At 54.8% G+C, this 11495-nt stretch overlaps 9 protein-coding genes across 9 annotated transcripts; all 9 read right to left on the reverse strand.

Annotated features, from left to right (window-relative positions):
* On the reverse strand, positions 1-518 carry DQ04_00581000 (putative kinesin; the record flags this gene model as incomplete). The annotated part of the gene is made up of 1 exon (XM_009309290.1): positions 1-518. A coding segment is annotated over one exon (518 nt), but the record flags the coding sequence as incomplete, so codon positions are not given.
* A 429-nt stretch (positions 519-947) lies between these two features.
* DQ04_00581010 (hypothetical protein) lies at positions 948-2552 on the reverse strand (the record flags this gene model as incomplete). Its single annotated transcript, XM_009309291.1, has 1 exon — positions 948-2552. The coding sequence occupies one exon, from the start codon at positions 2550-2552 to the stop codon at positions 948-950; it is 1605 nt and encodes a 534-aa protein (XP_009307566.1).
* A 262-nt stretch (positions 2553-2814) lies between these two features.
* Positions 2815-3420, reverse strand: DQ04_00581020 (hypothetical protein; the record flags this gene model as incomplete). Its single annotated transcript, XM_009309292.1, has 1 exon — positions 2815-3420. One exon carries the CDS (start codon positions 3418-3420, stop codon positions 2815-2817), a length of 606 nt encoding a protein of 201 aa, XP_009307567.1.
* A 277-nt stretch (positions 3421-3697) lies between these two features.
* DQ04_00581030 (putative tyrosine phosphatase) lies at positions 3698-4243 on the reverse strand (the record flags this gene model as incomplete). The annotated part of the gene is made up of 1 exon (XM_009309293.1): positions 3698-4243. The coding sequence occupies one exon, from the start codon at positions 4241-4243 to the stop codon at positions 3698-3700; it is 546 nt and encodes a 181-aa protein (XP_009307568.1).
* Positions 4244-4434: 191 nt separating this feature from the next.
* On the reverse strand, positions 4435-5025 carry DQ04_00581040 (putative complement regulatory protein; the record flags this gene model as incomplete). The annotated part of the gene is made up of 1 exon (XM_009309294.1): positions 4435-5025. The coding sequence occupies one exon, from the start codon at positions 5023-5025 to the stop codon at positions 4435-4437; it is 591 nt and encodes a 196-aa protein (XP_009307569.1).
* Positions 5026-7651: 2626 nt separating this feature from the next.
* Positions 7652-8707, reverse strand: DQ04_00581050 (putative CYC2-like cyclin 6; the record flags this gene model as incomplete). Its single annotated transcript, XM_009309295.1, has 1 exon — positions 7652-8707. The coding sequence occupies one exon, from the start codon at positions 8705-8707 to the stop codon at positions 7652-7654; it is 1056 nt and encodes a 351-aa protein (XP_009307570.1).
* A 430-nt stretch (positions 8708-9137) lies between these two features.
* Positions 9138-9413, reverse strand: DQ04_00581060 (protein G4; the record flags this gene model as incomplete). The annotated part of the gene is made up of 1 exon (XM_009309296.1): positions 9138-9413. One exon carries the CDS (start codon positions 9411-9413, stop codon positions 9138-9140), a length of 276 nt encoding a protein of 91 aa, XP_009307571.1.
* Positions 9414-9731: 318 nt separating this feature from the next.
* DQ04_00581070 (hypothetical protein) lies at positions 9732-10049 on the reverse strand (the record flags this gene model as incomplete). The annotated part of the gene is made up of 1 exon (XM_009309297.1): positions 9732-10049. One exon carries the CDS (start codon positions 10047-10049, stop codon positions 9732-9734), a length of 318 nt encoding a protein of 105 aa, XP_009307572.1.
* Positions 10050-10318: 269 nt separating this feature from the next.
* DQ04_00581080 (hypothetical protein) lies at positions 10319-11308 on the reverse strand (the record flags this gene model as incomplete). Its single annotated transcript, XM_009309298.1, has 1 exon — positions 10319-11308. The coding sequence occupies one exon, from the start codon at positions 11306-11308 to the stop codon at positions 10319-10321; it is 990 nt and encodes a 329-aa protein (XP_009307573.1).
* Between the last annotated feature and the right edge of the window lie 187 nt (positions 11309-11495).

Here is an 11495-nt window from a genome sequence, read left to right on the forward strand (position 1 = left end):
CGGAAGTCTTGGCCCGTGTGCGAGTCGACACGGCGCGTGCCACGGTAGCCGCCGCGGCCCCCGCCGTTGTGGCCTCCACGGCGGTAGCTAACGCCACTGCCGCCGTAGCGCTGCTGCTGGTGATGATGCTGCTGCTGCTGATGTTGCTGCTGCTGGTGATTTGCGTTGCCAGATGATGGGGCAAAGCGCTGCGGCGTGGTGGCAGTCTTCGTCGTATTGCTCCGCGCAGGGAACGCGGTAACCACGGCAGGGTCCATCATGGCGTTATGGCCCCCCTCGAACACCGTCAGCTCCTTGATGTCAGAGCCGCGGAACACGATCTGCTCGAAGAGCTGGTCATTGGCAGGAACCTCGACCTGGCCTGGCTCCTTTGCGCGGCCCTCGGTACCGAATACACGAACATTGGAGAGGCTCACGGTGTTCTTTGCGGCATCAATGTGGCCAAGCGTGCCCTCGTAGCGGATCTGGCTGTTGGTGATAAGGGTGATCGTACTACCTATAGCACGCGCAGTGGACATATCGTCGAATTTCTCTCCTTAATAAAGCGGGAAACAACAAAAAAAAGTATCTTTTTGTCTTCTTTTTCTTTCTTTTTTTCTCTTCGTTATGGGTATTCGTTTACCCTAACGTTTGCTTGCGCAGATTTCAAATCTCTTCGCCGGTGGATAAACGGATAGAGTGAGAGAGAAAATAGACACAAACAAACATACAGATTTATATATAAACACAGTGAAGCAACGCCGCGGGGCATCAGCAACTCATTTGCATAATGTTTTTTTTTTGTTCTTTTTGTTGGTTTCATCTTTCGTCCGCAATTTTTTTTCTGTTGCGGGCCTGCAGGCCGCACCGGAGAGAAAACGAACGGATGATGTGTGGGGGGGAAAGCAGCGGGTCACCGGCAGTGACGCAACAAAGGTGGGGCGATGGCGTCACTGCTGGTGACTTGTTTACATATGCAACTCCGACGACGTGACAGCGCGAACAATCGACGCGGCTTCGCCTTCTGTGAGTTCCTCATACAGCAGCACATTGTACAGTGTACTCCCGACCACATCGCGGATGTGGTTGGCGACCTTTTCCAGCGACACGACCGCAGTGGCGCTGTCCCCCTCCGGGGTTCGCTCCTGCAGAAGGGCCCCGCGGCACAGAAGCTGCAGTGCGCGGCAGCAGTCAAGCACGGAGGTGACGTACCCGTTGTCTAGCAGCCGCAGGTACTTGAGCAGAGTGAAGTGCGCGCTCCGCCGCGCAATGATTTCCAGCGTCAACCGCTGCCGCTCCTCGCAGTTAGAATCAATAAGGATGATGTTGACGGCAGTGCAGCCGAATGACAACTGGTGGCGCCGGATTGTCATGGCGGTGCTAAGGTTGTCCTCTGCCTCTATGGCGAGGCGGTCCTCGTCCACCACGTCGAAGCAGCGCGTCAGGATGGGGCCAGTGAGCTGAACGTTCCTCGCCACCATCGTAAGCAGCTCCGTTCCCTCCACGCGCAGCCGCAGGTCCTCGTGGAACAGCAGGGAGTAGAACGCGTCCAGCAGCCGCTTGACGCTCTCCAGTGTGCCGTTCTTCCCCATCGTAACAACCGGCATTGAGCCGTCATCCTCCAGTACGTCCCGCGTAATCGCATCGGTGTACGCCTTATACCGCGACGACTGAAACGTGCGCAACGTGCGCGCAGCCTGGAGTGCCGCCTCCGTCGCAGTCTCCGGTGAAAGAATCATCTCCACCAGGCCGGCCTGAACGGAGGATGACACACCCTGGTTGTTGCCTTCACCAAGAACAAGAAAGAGAGCCGCGAAGAAGTCAAGAACGTCGTTGTTCTCCTCGCGTTGCATCGCCCGCAGCAGCAACAACACACCATCATCGTCGCAGAGCATCTCTCGATACACCCGACCCGCGTTCGCCATGTACAACAGGAGAAGCGCAATCTCGCTGCGGTCCTTTACGGAGAGCGGGCACGTCGCCAATGTATCAATAAGGGTCTGCGCGGCCCCAACTTCCATGAGACACGTTAGGTAGCGCACGCCACGCACAAACAGTGATATGGCAGCGAGTAGAGGGCGCAGCGGATAACTCAGCCTACACGTCAGCCGCAACCATGCCGTAATACGCATGAAAAATAACATGGAGGAGTCGCCCAAGTCCTCTTCAATCCTGCTGATGTTGCCGGAGGAATGAAGAAGAAGAAAAGCCTCCAGGATACGAAGCCGGACAGCGCGAGAGCCGTGGTCCCACTGCTCAACCCACACAGCCGCCCGACGTCCTGCCATCGCCGGACTCGTCGCGGCAGTGAGTGCCTCTTGCTTGTGACGCTCTGCCTGGCGAGCCCGCACCGCGGAGGTCTTGTAGCTACCTTTTGCAGGAGCCCCAGGAGCTGCGCCCCCACCACCACCACCACCAGCAACCACTGGTACGGCAGTGGTGGCGATAGTGCTGGGGGCAACTGTCAGCGTCTGGCTCCCGCCGGTGTCCTCTGATCGACCGCTGGAGCGGCTGCGCGACAGATGAGGCGGCGCACCACTCGTCGCCGGCCCAGCCGCATTGCCAGCAGGCATACTCACTTATAACCAGTGGCCCCAGTGAGAGGCAGCAAGTCAAAACCGGAAGAAGAAGAAGAACACGAGAAAAAACAAAATAAAAAAAAAGAATTTTAGAATGCATGAAAAAACGGCATGAAAGGAAATACTTAATCCTCGCAGAAAGTACAGACGCTGGTAGAGTCTAAATTTGCCCTGCTTGAGACATAACTACTCTTGCTCCCTTTCTCCTTCACCCGCTCCCCACTCACTGCTGACTTATTCATCCCCCAGCCGTTCCTCAACGCGTGGCCGCACGCAAAGAACGCTTCACAGGACGCATCATCAACGATATTACGAGCATTGCTAATCCAACAAGAAGAATCATCAGCAGCCCGACCTGCAGCTGGATTAACTGACGCTTTGATCGGGGGAGCATCTGAAACTGCAAGCGCTGGCGATCAACCTCAGAGGTGTGTGCACGCAGGTAGTACGGCGAGCCCGGGTCCTTGAGGATCTCGTGCGCCCTGAACACGCGGTCCACCATCTGCGGGTCGGGACACGGCCCATTCGGTCCGTACTTTGCGCTCAGCCGCTTGAATGCTGCGTCGATCTCTTCCACAGTGCAGGACTCGTCAAGCGCAAGCACGTCGAGCGGGTCGTACTGTGACAAGAAGGCCTCCTGGTCGCGTTTCCCTGGGACCTGCGCAAACTGCGCACGGGACTGCGTGGTGAGCGTGGTGTGGCGCGCGGGACCGACGGAAGCCGAAACGGCGACAGAGGCAGCCCTGCGCACGCCCAGCCGCACCGGTGCGAACACGGCACTGCCGCCACTGGTGCAGCAGCAGCTGTGAAGACCGCGCTGCAGAGAACGCTGCGTGAGCACTCGCGGGGTCGCAACGCTCATCTTATGCCAGTATGCTATGAGTTGTCCGCGGCGGCAACGCCTCTCTCTCTCTCTCTTTCCCTTTCTCTATCTATCTCTCTCTCTCTCTCTCTCCCTTTTTTCACGTCGAAAGAGAGTTCCACGACGAGGACAAAAGGGAGAAAAAGAGAACGGGGAAAAAAGGCAACAGCATCCATGCACATTCCACAGAGCAGCCAAATACAAAGAAGACATCAGCATCAAAAATGATCTCAAGACATCACACGACAACGGTGTGCCCTCCGGCCCAATACCGCCTTCACACATCGTAGAGGATCGTTGGCTTGCGCCCGCCCTTGAGCTCAAGGCTCACCAGGTCCTTGTCAAAGAGCTCAATGAACTCCTCGTTATCCGAGCGGCTCTTCTCTTGTGCATACCGCCTATACTCCTCCAATATTGACACCAAATTCCACCCCTGTAGCTTGCGCAGGCACCCACAGACGATGCCGGTGCGGTACCGACCCATGCTGCACGTCAGCAATAAGGGGTAGTTGATGGGATCGAGAAGCACATGCAGAATGTCCACAACAACAGGTTCTGAAAGTGTCATACTCCCGCTGTGGTAGCTGACGCCACCCATTTCATCGCCGAGATTACCCGGTTTGGAGTCATCGTAAAGCGGGCACACCGTTCGAACACCCGTTTCGCGAAGCCAGCGCACAAATGCCTCGTCGTGGCTGTCAGTCAGCAGAACACAGGTACGAAGCTTCAGGGAGGCCAAGAAGCTGTAGTGGCACGGCTCTGGTGCACCACAGCGAAAAATGCGTTCTTCAACGTAACCGAAGTTCGGCGGTACTATCTTCATGTTAAGGCACCTGCAAACCTAGCCAGCCCTGCTGCAGGAATAAGTGGAAAATAAATGGATGGAAACGGCATTGGGTGTGTCAACGGCCCCTTGTTAGTCTCCTCGTTGCGCCAGCCAAAAAACGATGAAGCCAAAATGGAGGGGGAAAGGGGAGTTGGAAAGTAATACACGCACGACGGCAAGTCAGTGTCCTAAAACGAAGTAAGCTTGTTGCCAAACTGACCCTGTTGTTTCTGGCGCATGGTCGCATACGGATCAGGTCCACCATCCGCCGCGACATGAGTCTCGTGCATGTCCCGTTTGTTTCGAATTCGCTCGTAGCTCTCTTGTATGGCGCAGAGAGTCAGCGACATCTTCTTGTCGGTTTTCAGGGTATCCTGGAGCTTCATCATGAACTCATCATCGTGGTACGTTGACTCTGTGAGAGCGTTCATAGCCTTCGCAACACCGCCCTCACGACGAAGTGACTCCACCCACTCCGTATCATTTCGCATCTCCCGCTGAATTGCCTGAAGCCACTGCTGATCGCAGCAGGCCTGCAAGACCTCGTAGTACAGCTGCGGATTAAACGTCCGACCACAGGCAGTGGGGAAAGGCGTGTGCAGACCAACACTGCTCTGGAGATGATGCCCGCGCCGCAGCTCCCACCCGGGCGTGCCAGCAGCAGGGTCGCCCGAGGCGGCGTCTGTTGGGATCTGCCCGGGGATGATGGTGCGCAGCTGCACGCCAACGGCGACGCGCCACACACACCGCAGCACGGCCCTGTCCAGTGAGCGGCGCATTGGAGAACACCGAACTTCCCTTCGGGCTCCCTCGCTATAGTATACAATGTATCAGTGTATGACCGAGTTGGCTCAGCCGCGCCCCTCCAGTCTCCATGTCCCAGGCGCAAAAGAAAGAAAAAAAAGGCAGAAAAAGCGAGAACGTAAAAACAAGAGTTAGTTGGGTATTTCAATTCGAATTCAGTTCGTCGCGCTCGACGTGCGTGTGTACTGCATTACTTTTGTTTATTTATAGAGACCACACGTTCTCAAAGAGGGACACATGCATCTCATTTACTCCGCTTACGCCCCTCCGCCCGTAGCCGCCTTCCCATCGCGCAGGTAGGTGTCGTGTAGCTACATGCGCGCACAGCACCCACCGCGCGACGGCTTCCTCACACAGCAACGGCATGCATTCCACATTCACGGGCAGAGCTGCGGAGAAACCGGCCAAGATAAAAAGGGAAGTACCATGACCACCTTACCGCTTTCAACAGTCGTGCCCACACAGACACACACAAATATTTGGTTCCACGGGAGGGAACGACTGTCAAGGAGGTACGTACATCGGCTACAAACGAAACAAACCAGCCCAAATACTTACATACCTGAAAAGAAAGGAACAGCAAACCAACAAAACAAAACAGGTCTAATGAGTGTGGCCCGAGGGCATCCTTCCTCCTCCTTCTGCTCCTCATGACCTTGTTTCAAAATAGTAATGAAAAGATTTGTGTGTGTGGGTGTGCGTGTGCGTGCCGGCTCTCCAGGACGCAACGGCTTCATCTCAACTCCAACTCTCACAGAAGTCAACTAGCACGTCGTGCACAACGCGTGTCAGTACGCATGAATCAATAGCAACTGCTTCAACAGGCAGCGCCGTCTTTCTTCTTGCAGAGAGGAGAGAAAATGTACTCAACGCACACACGAATAGAAACAAACATAACAAACACGGAAAAGGACAATAAAACGGCGTCACTTGGTCCAGCGTTCCTTCGGCAGCACCAATGAATTTATTTTTCTTGTTTTGTTGTGCAGCCGGTGTACACGTGGTAAAAATGGTTGAAGTTAGGGCGTCACGGGACATTTGAGTGTCAATGAACACGAAACGGCCGGCACATACATCACCGCACATAGACATATATATATATGTATACGCCACTTCTTCATCACCTCCGTGAATCATTGTCCTGCCCGCTTCGGCAACTGTATGCCTTTGCTGCCGCGCCAGCACGGAGGAGTACCGGTGGGGTCCACAAAGAAAGGCAACAAGAGAGTGGAGGTGTGAGACCACTGCGTGGAACTTATTCAGCGTCAATGCGAGTGCATGAGGCCCATGTCAAGCTTCGTCATTAACCACTTGCTGCTCGCCGCGTCAACACGCGTAGTGCTGTTCCTTATCAGCAACGCCACAGCGGAGCGATCCCGCGGGCCCCCGTCACTCCGCCCCGTTATTTTTCTCGCCCAACCCCACACTACACACACACGCGCGCCCCGCGCAGCGTACTGGCGCGACCAGCTGGCGTTCTACAAGATGACGTTCAGCCTCTTCGTTTTCGCTGCTCATCACAGCGCCTCCGACTTATGCCGTTACCGTTGCGCTTCTTCACGATTCCTCGTTGCACCACCCCATCTGATGTTGCCATCCGCGTTGCACGCCCTGCTGCGCTTTATTTTCCCCTCCACATGCACCCACACGTTTCCTCGCACTCCCGAGCGCTGGATAAAAACAAGCAAATCACACAAGCACACGCGCGCCGAGAGGGAGAGGCAACCACACATAGATGCCCAGGCGATACGTGGATGCACCAAGAAGGGGAGAGCCTGACGGGGTGCAAACGACCACACCACAATACGACGCGCAGCCGCCAGGGGTGCACACAGTGAAACACACGCACACACACACACACAAAAACCAGATTGTAGCAAACAATAATAATAAAAAAAGCAACAAACAAACAAACACACTGAGACGACATGCCTTGATGAAGCGAAGACATCAACAACAAGGATGTAAGAAAAAGAGACAGTCAAATCCCTTCGCTGGTCTTGGTGCCAGCGAAGGCAAGCAAGAAAAACAAAAACAAAAATCAATGAAAATGAACCATGCGGCCAAACACGAGAACTAAAGAACGAAGAAAAGACAGAGACATATAACAAGGTATATATATATATATTTATATACATACATATAGCTTCTTTGCTGCCACCCCCCGGGGGGGGAGAAGCCAACCGAGCTCCTCCACAGGCCTGCTTGCTGTATCTAAGAGCAGGACATGGAGTGCGCAAAACGAAAAAAAAAAAAACACCAAAGGGAAAAAAAGAGAAAGGTCCCGTTTTAGCAGAAGAGAGGAATCAGAAAAGAAAAATGCGGAAAATAAAGAGTTGCTGCTGCTGCTACCTCCGCTAGTTGTAAAGCGCGAAGCAATACAACTCCCGCTCACCGTCCTTCGCACACCGGTGAGGAGAGCCTGGTGGTGCTGCGTGCGCTCCTCACAGAGCGAAGCGAAAGGGGAAAAAGTGAAGGGTGAAAGTCGGGACAACCCTCCCTAAAGTACTTTTGCCCTTTCCTTCTGTGTGTTTGTATTTTATCCTTTGGTAGGGGAGAGGAGGAGGAGGAGGAGGAGGAGGGGACAGCCTCCGCCATTATTCACCAAATCCCGTGCCCCTTCTTGGCTCCTCCGCACACCCGCACAAGGCCTACGCAGGAAGAGCGGTCGCGTGAGCAAACGGCACCAGCCGCGGAAACCCGCACAGCCGCTGACACTGCTGTTGCCGTTGCTGTTGCTGTTGCCACCGTTGGTGAATCCTCAGTAGGAGTGGGTGCGTACAGAAATGGGGGGGTGGCGGTAGCGCCACAAGAATTGAAGCTGCTGTTCTCTTGCGTTGCTCCTTCTGTGTAGTCCGAGGAGTCCTCCACCCCTATCACTGCGTCTTTGCGATAAACCCACGAAGTGCCGTAGCCCATAGGACAAGGATGGCGGCACAGGTACGACGCATTGATTTCATCCTCCCGCTGAGCCATATCCTCGAGAAGGACCTTTTCATAGGCTATATACTCGCTGACCGGCACGCGCACATCGTACTGCAGCACGCGGAAAACAAGCCGCTCCAGGGCATTCCACTCACCCAAGGGAAGCTCAACAAGCTGGCTGAAGTAGCGGTTGCTGCGAATACGGTCCTCACGGCATTTCGCGACGAGGAGCAGCAGCACCGCGAAGACGCACGGCAGGTGATTTACGGCCGCCTCGTACTCCATCGCCAGCAACCTTTTTTCCCGGAGGGTGATGAAAAACACATCACTGAGAGCGAGCGCCAGCGGGTAGCACTCGATGCTGCAGCGAGAGTGACAGAGAAGTCGGTAAATAAAATCACGCAGCTGGCCCGACGCTCCACTCCCCACAAAAGTTGGCTTATTTGACTCATTAGGAGAAGCGTGCCGCTTAGCCTCCACGGGGAGCCCGGGGAAGTACTGCTGCACCAAATCCGCACGGACGTGCTGCCGCGTGGGGGCACTGCTGCCGATCTGATGGCTGTAGCGCCGCCACCGCCGCAGGAGGTGAAACTCGAGGGAGAGCAAAAAAGCGCGGCAGTGCCGGGCGTTAAGTGCGGCCTCCTCGAGCTCCTCCGCATTGCACGTGTCGGTGGGCCTGAACTCTCCAGCGTGCGAGTCGGGGAGAAACAGGGAAAGCGATAGGGCTGTCATCGCAGTTGTGCACGTCCCGTGACGCCAGAGCGCCTTATCCGCTGTGCTCGGGTATAGAAAGAGCACACACACGGAGGCTGCCAGTAACCAAGAAGAGAATGTGACACCTGTAGGATGCTCCCCAATTGTTCTATCCTAATTACCTTCAGGAAGGCCCACAGGCACGTTAATAACCTATCTACAGAGAGATATGTTGGCAGGAATAGTAAAAACGAAAAGAAACAACACTCATGAGCATGTAAACAAAGAGGGGCCACACGCAAGCAGAGGCACAGCGACAACTGCGAAACCACGTGAGAGAAATGAAGCAGCGCACCACCTCGGTTTTCACACTCCTCTCCCCTTTCAGGGATCCGATCTGCTACCTAAATCAAGCCTATTCCTACCGGCACCTGCAGAAGCACCCTCACACAGGAACTCACCACCTCAACTACTTCTCAAATGCCTTAACAAGCTCGTGAAGCTCCTTGGGAACGATCTCAGGAATGCTTCCTTCTGTCTCCGCACCACGATTCGCCTCCTGCAAAGCGTGTGCCGCAAGCTGCTTTTCAGCGTTCTGCTGGCGTACATGGCGTTGGTGTTCAACCCACAGTTTATCGTTGGCCGACTTTTCCGCGAAGCCCTTCTGGAGGCCTGCCCATGCGGCAAAGATGTACGCCACGTTGCGAACCTGATGGAGTGTTTTTGGAGGGGCCTTGGCCGACATTAATCGTTCTTCAAAAATGAAGCTATTCTTTGGCACAGGGAGGGGAAAGAGGAGGAAGACAGAGCATACAGGAGCGAGCCAGCCTAAACGCGTCATAGATTCAAACGGGTAAAAAAAAGAAGAAGAATAGGTGCTGCGCATGCAATGTCCACACGGCAGTCTCCCGTGCCGCGACCCAGTGTCAGCTTGGAGGAAACTGAAGAAAAAAAGCAATAACTCTCCCTACACCGCCCTGGTGCTGCTGACACTTCCCCCTCCTCTCTCTCTCTCTCTCTCTTTCTCTGTCCATTCACCCATTCTTCGTCCCCCGGCGAAACATCAGCGCCGCTCAGAATCACTCGAGCCATCAACAAAGCCGTCGTTTGTTGGCTCCGGGACGTGTGCGCGTAGCGTTGCCAGAGGAATGCACACATCGCTTTCCGTCTCCACCTGCCCCAACAGATTGCCCCTGCACCACAAGTTGACGAGGCCAATGCCGCAGAGGCACCCCACGAGCCCCTTCACGGTGCCCATGAGGGAGTCCGAGCTGCTCGTACCACCGAACCACGTGGCGGAAGCGGCACCCCGACGTGGCATGCACAAGGCTAAAGAAGCACAGTGAATGCGGCACGCCTTGACGCGAAGTGACCTGTACATGTTTACTTGTGGTGATTCTTCTTCGCTATGTATCACTAGTGTCAGTTTCTACGACGGCGAAAACAAAAACAAAAGAAATAAGACCCATTTAGCGACACAAAGGTTACAAACTCACTTTGTATCCACTCTTTCATCATTATGGCGCAGGCGCGTAACCATTGTGTGTCACTACATGCCGGAAACGACCATCATTGTACATATCCATGTCAATCACCTCTTCTTTTCTTTTCTTTTTTCACTCGCCCCTGGTTTGCAATGCGGACGCCTCACTAGGCAAGCTTGAAGTTGTGCCGACCCAGTCGGCTTCCCCGCAACTCCACACCGGGGCCGTAGCAATCGGCGGGAGCAGGGGCGAACTGCCGCTTCGGCTGCGAGAGCTCTGGCATCGACTCCTCTATCGGGTGGAAGGAGCGGCCAAACTTGGAGCAAAACGTCGGCAGGTGGCCCTGGTAGCCGGGCAAGTGGCGCAGGTACATGGGCCGCGCCGGCGCTTCCTCCCGCCCGCGGATCCACTCATCTCGGTTGTCGCGGTCTGTGTAGTACTCGTAGCCACGCGCCCAACGCTGCGAGGAGCACGAGCCGGGCACAAGAAAAAACGTCTTTGCGGCATCGCACGGGGGCGCCGCAGATGCCAGCTTCACAGNCACAAGACGCTCAAGAAGTGGATCGCCTGCACCGGGGTTGTTGAGCAAAACAGCAGCGAAGAAGTTCACCACGTCCTGCGGCGGTACAAGTCCTTTGGGGTAACGCGCTAGTGTAAACACCATCTGCGACTCCATCAGAGCAGAAGCAAAGATCGGTGTTGGTGCGGCATGACCGATTGCTAGCGCCTCCCCCAGTGTCCTCAGCAAGTCATCGAGGCTGATACTGGGGAAATCACTGCTAACATCGGCGCACATACCCTGTAGAATGTTCAATTCACGGGTGCCAAGTATTCTTGATGGGCGCACAAGGTCCAGAAACTCGTCAACAAGAAAACCACCCTCATCGGAGTACGCCGTTCGAAGGTTCTTGTACTCCTCTGATGCAAGCAGCACCCCACATTTGCTCACAATCGCCTTGAATGCAACGGGATTGATGCGTCGTTCGACATTGCTTATTTTGGAGTCCTCTTCGCAACCCTTATGAAGCAAGCGTTCCATATCCAGATAACCAACGGCACCGCCGCGTAGGAGTAGATCCGTCACCTTGCGTATAGTGGGTGCGGCCTTCTCCCTCCACAAGATAAGCTCCGCCGAACTGAGAACAACATAGTCCATTTCTAAAATCTTTGACAAGCAAAACAGAAATGGAAAGGGTCAATGGGGTCTTCCACTATAGTGTCCCCCCACACGCACACGCACGCACATACCTCCGCCCATTTTGCTCAGTGGAAGCCGCAAGCATATTACTCAAAAAGTATATATATATATATATATTTAGTTGATCGTTTGTGAAGCAGTCACA

This window comes from Trypanosoma grayi (genome assembly GCF_000691245.1).
Source record: "Trypanosoma grayi strain ANR4 Tgr_58_V1, whole genome shotgun sequence".
NCBI lineage: Eukaryota > Euglenozoa > Kinetoplastea > Trypanosomatida > Trypanosomatidae > Trypanosoma > Trypanosoma grayi.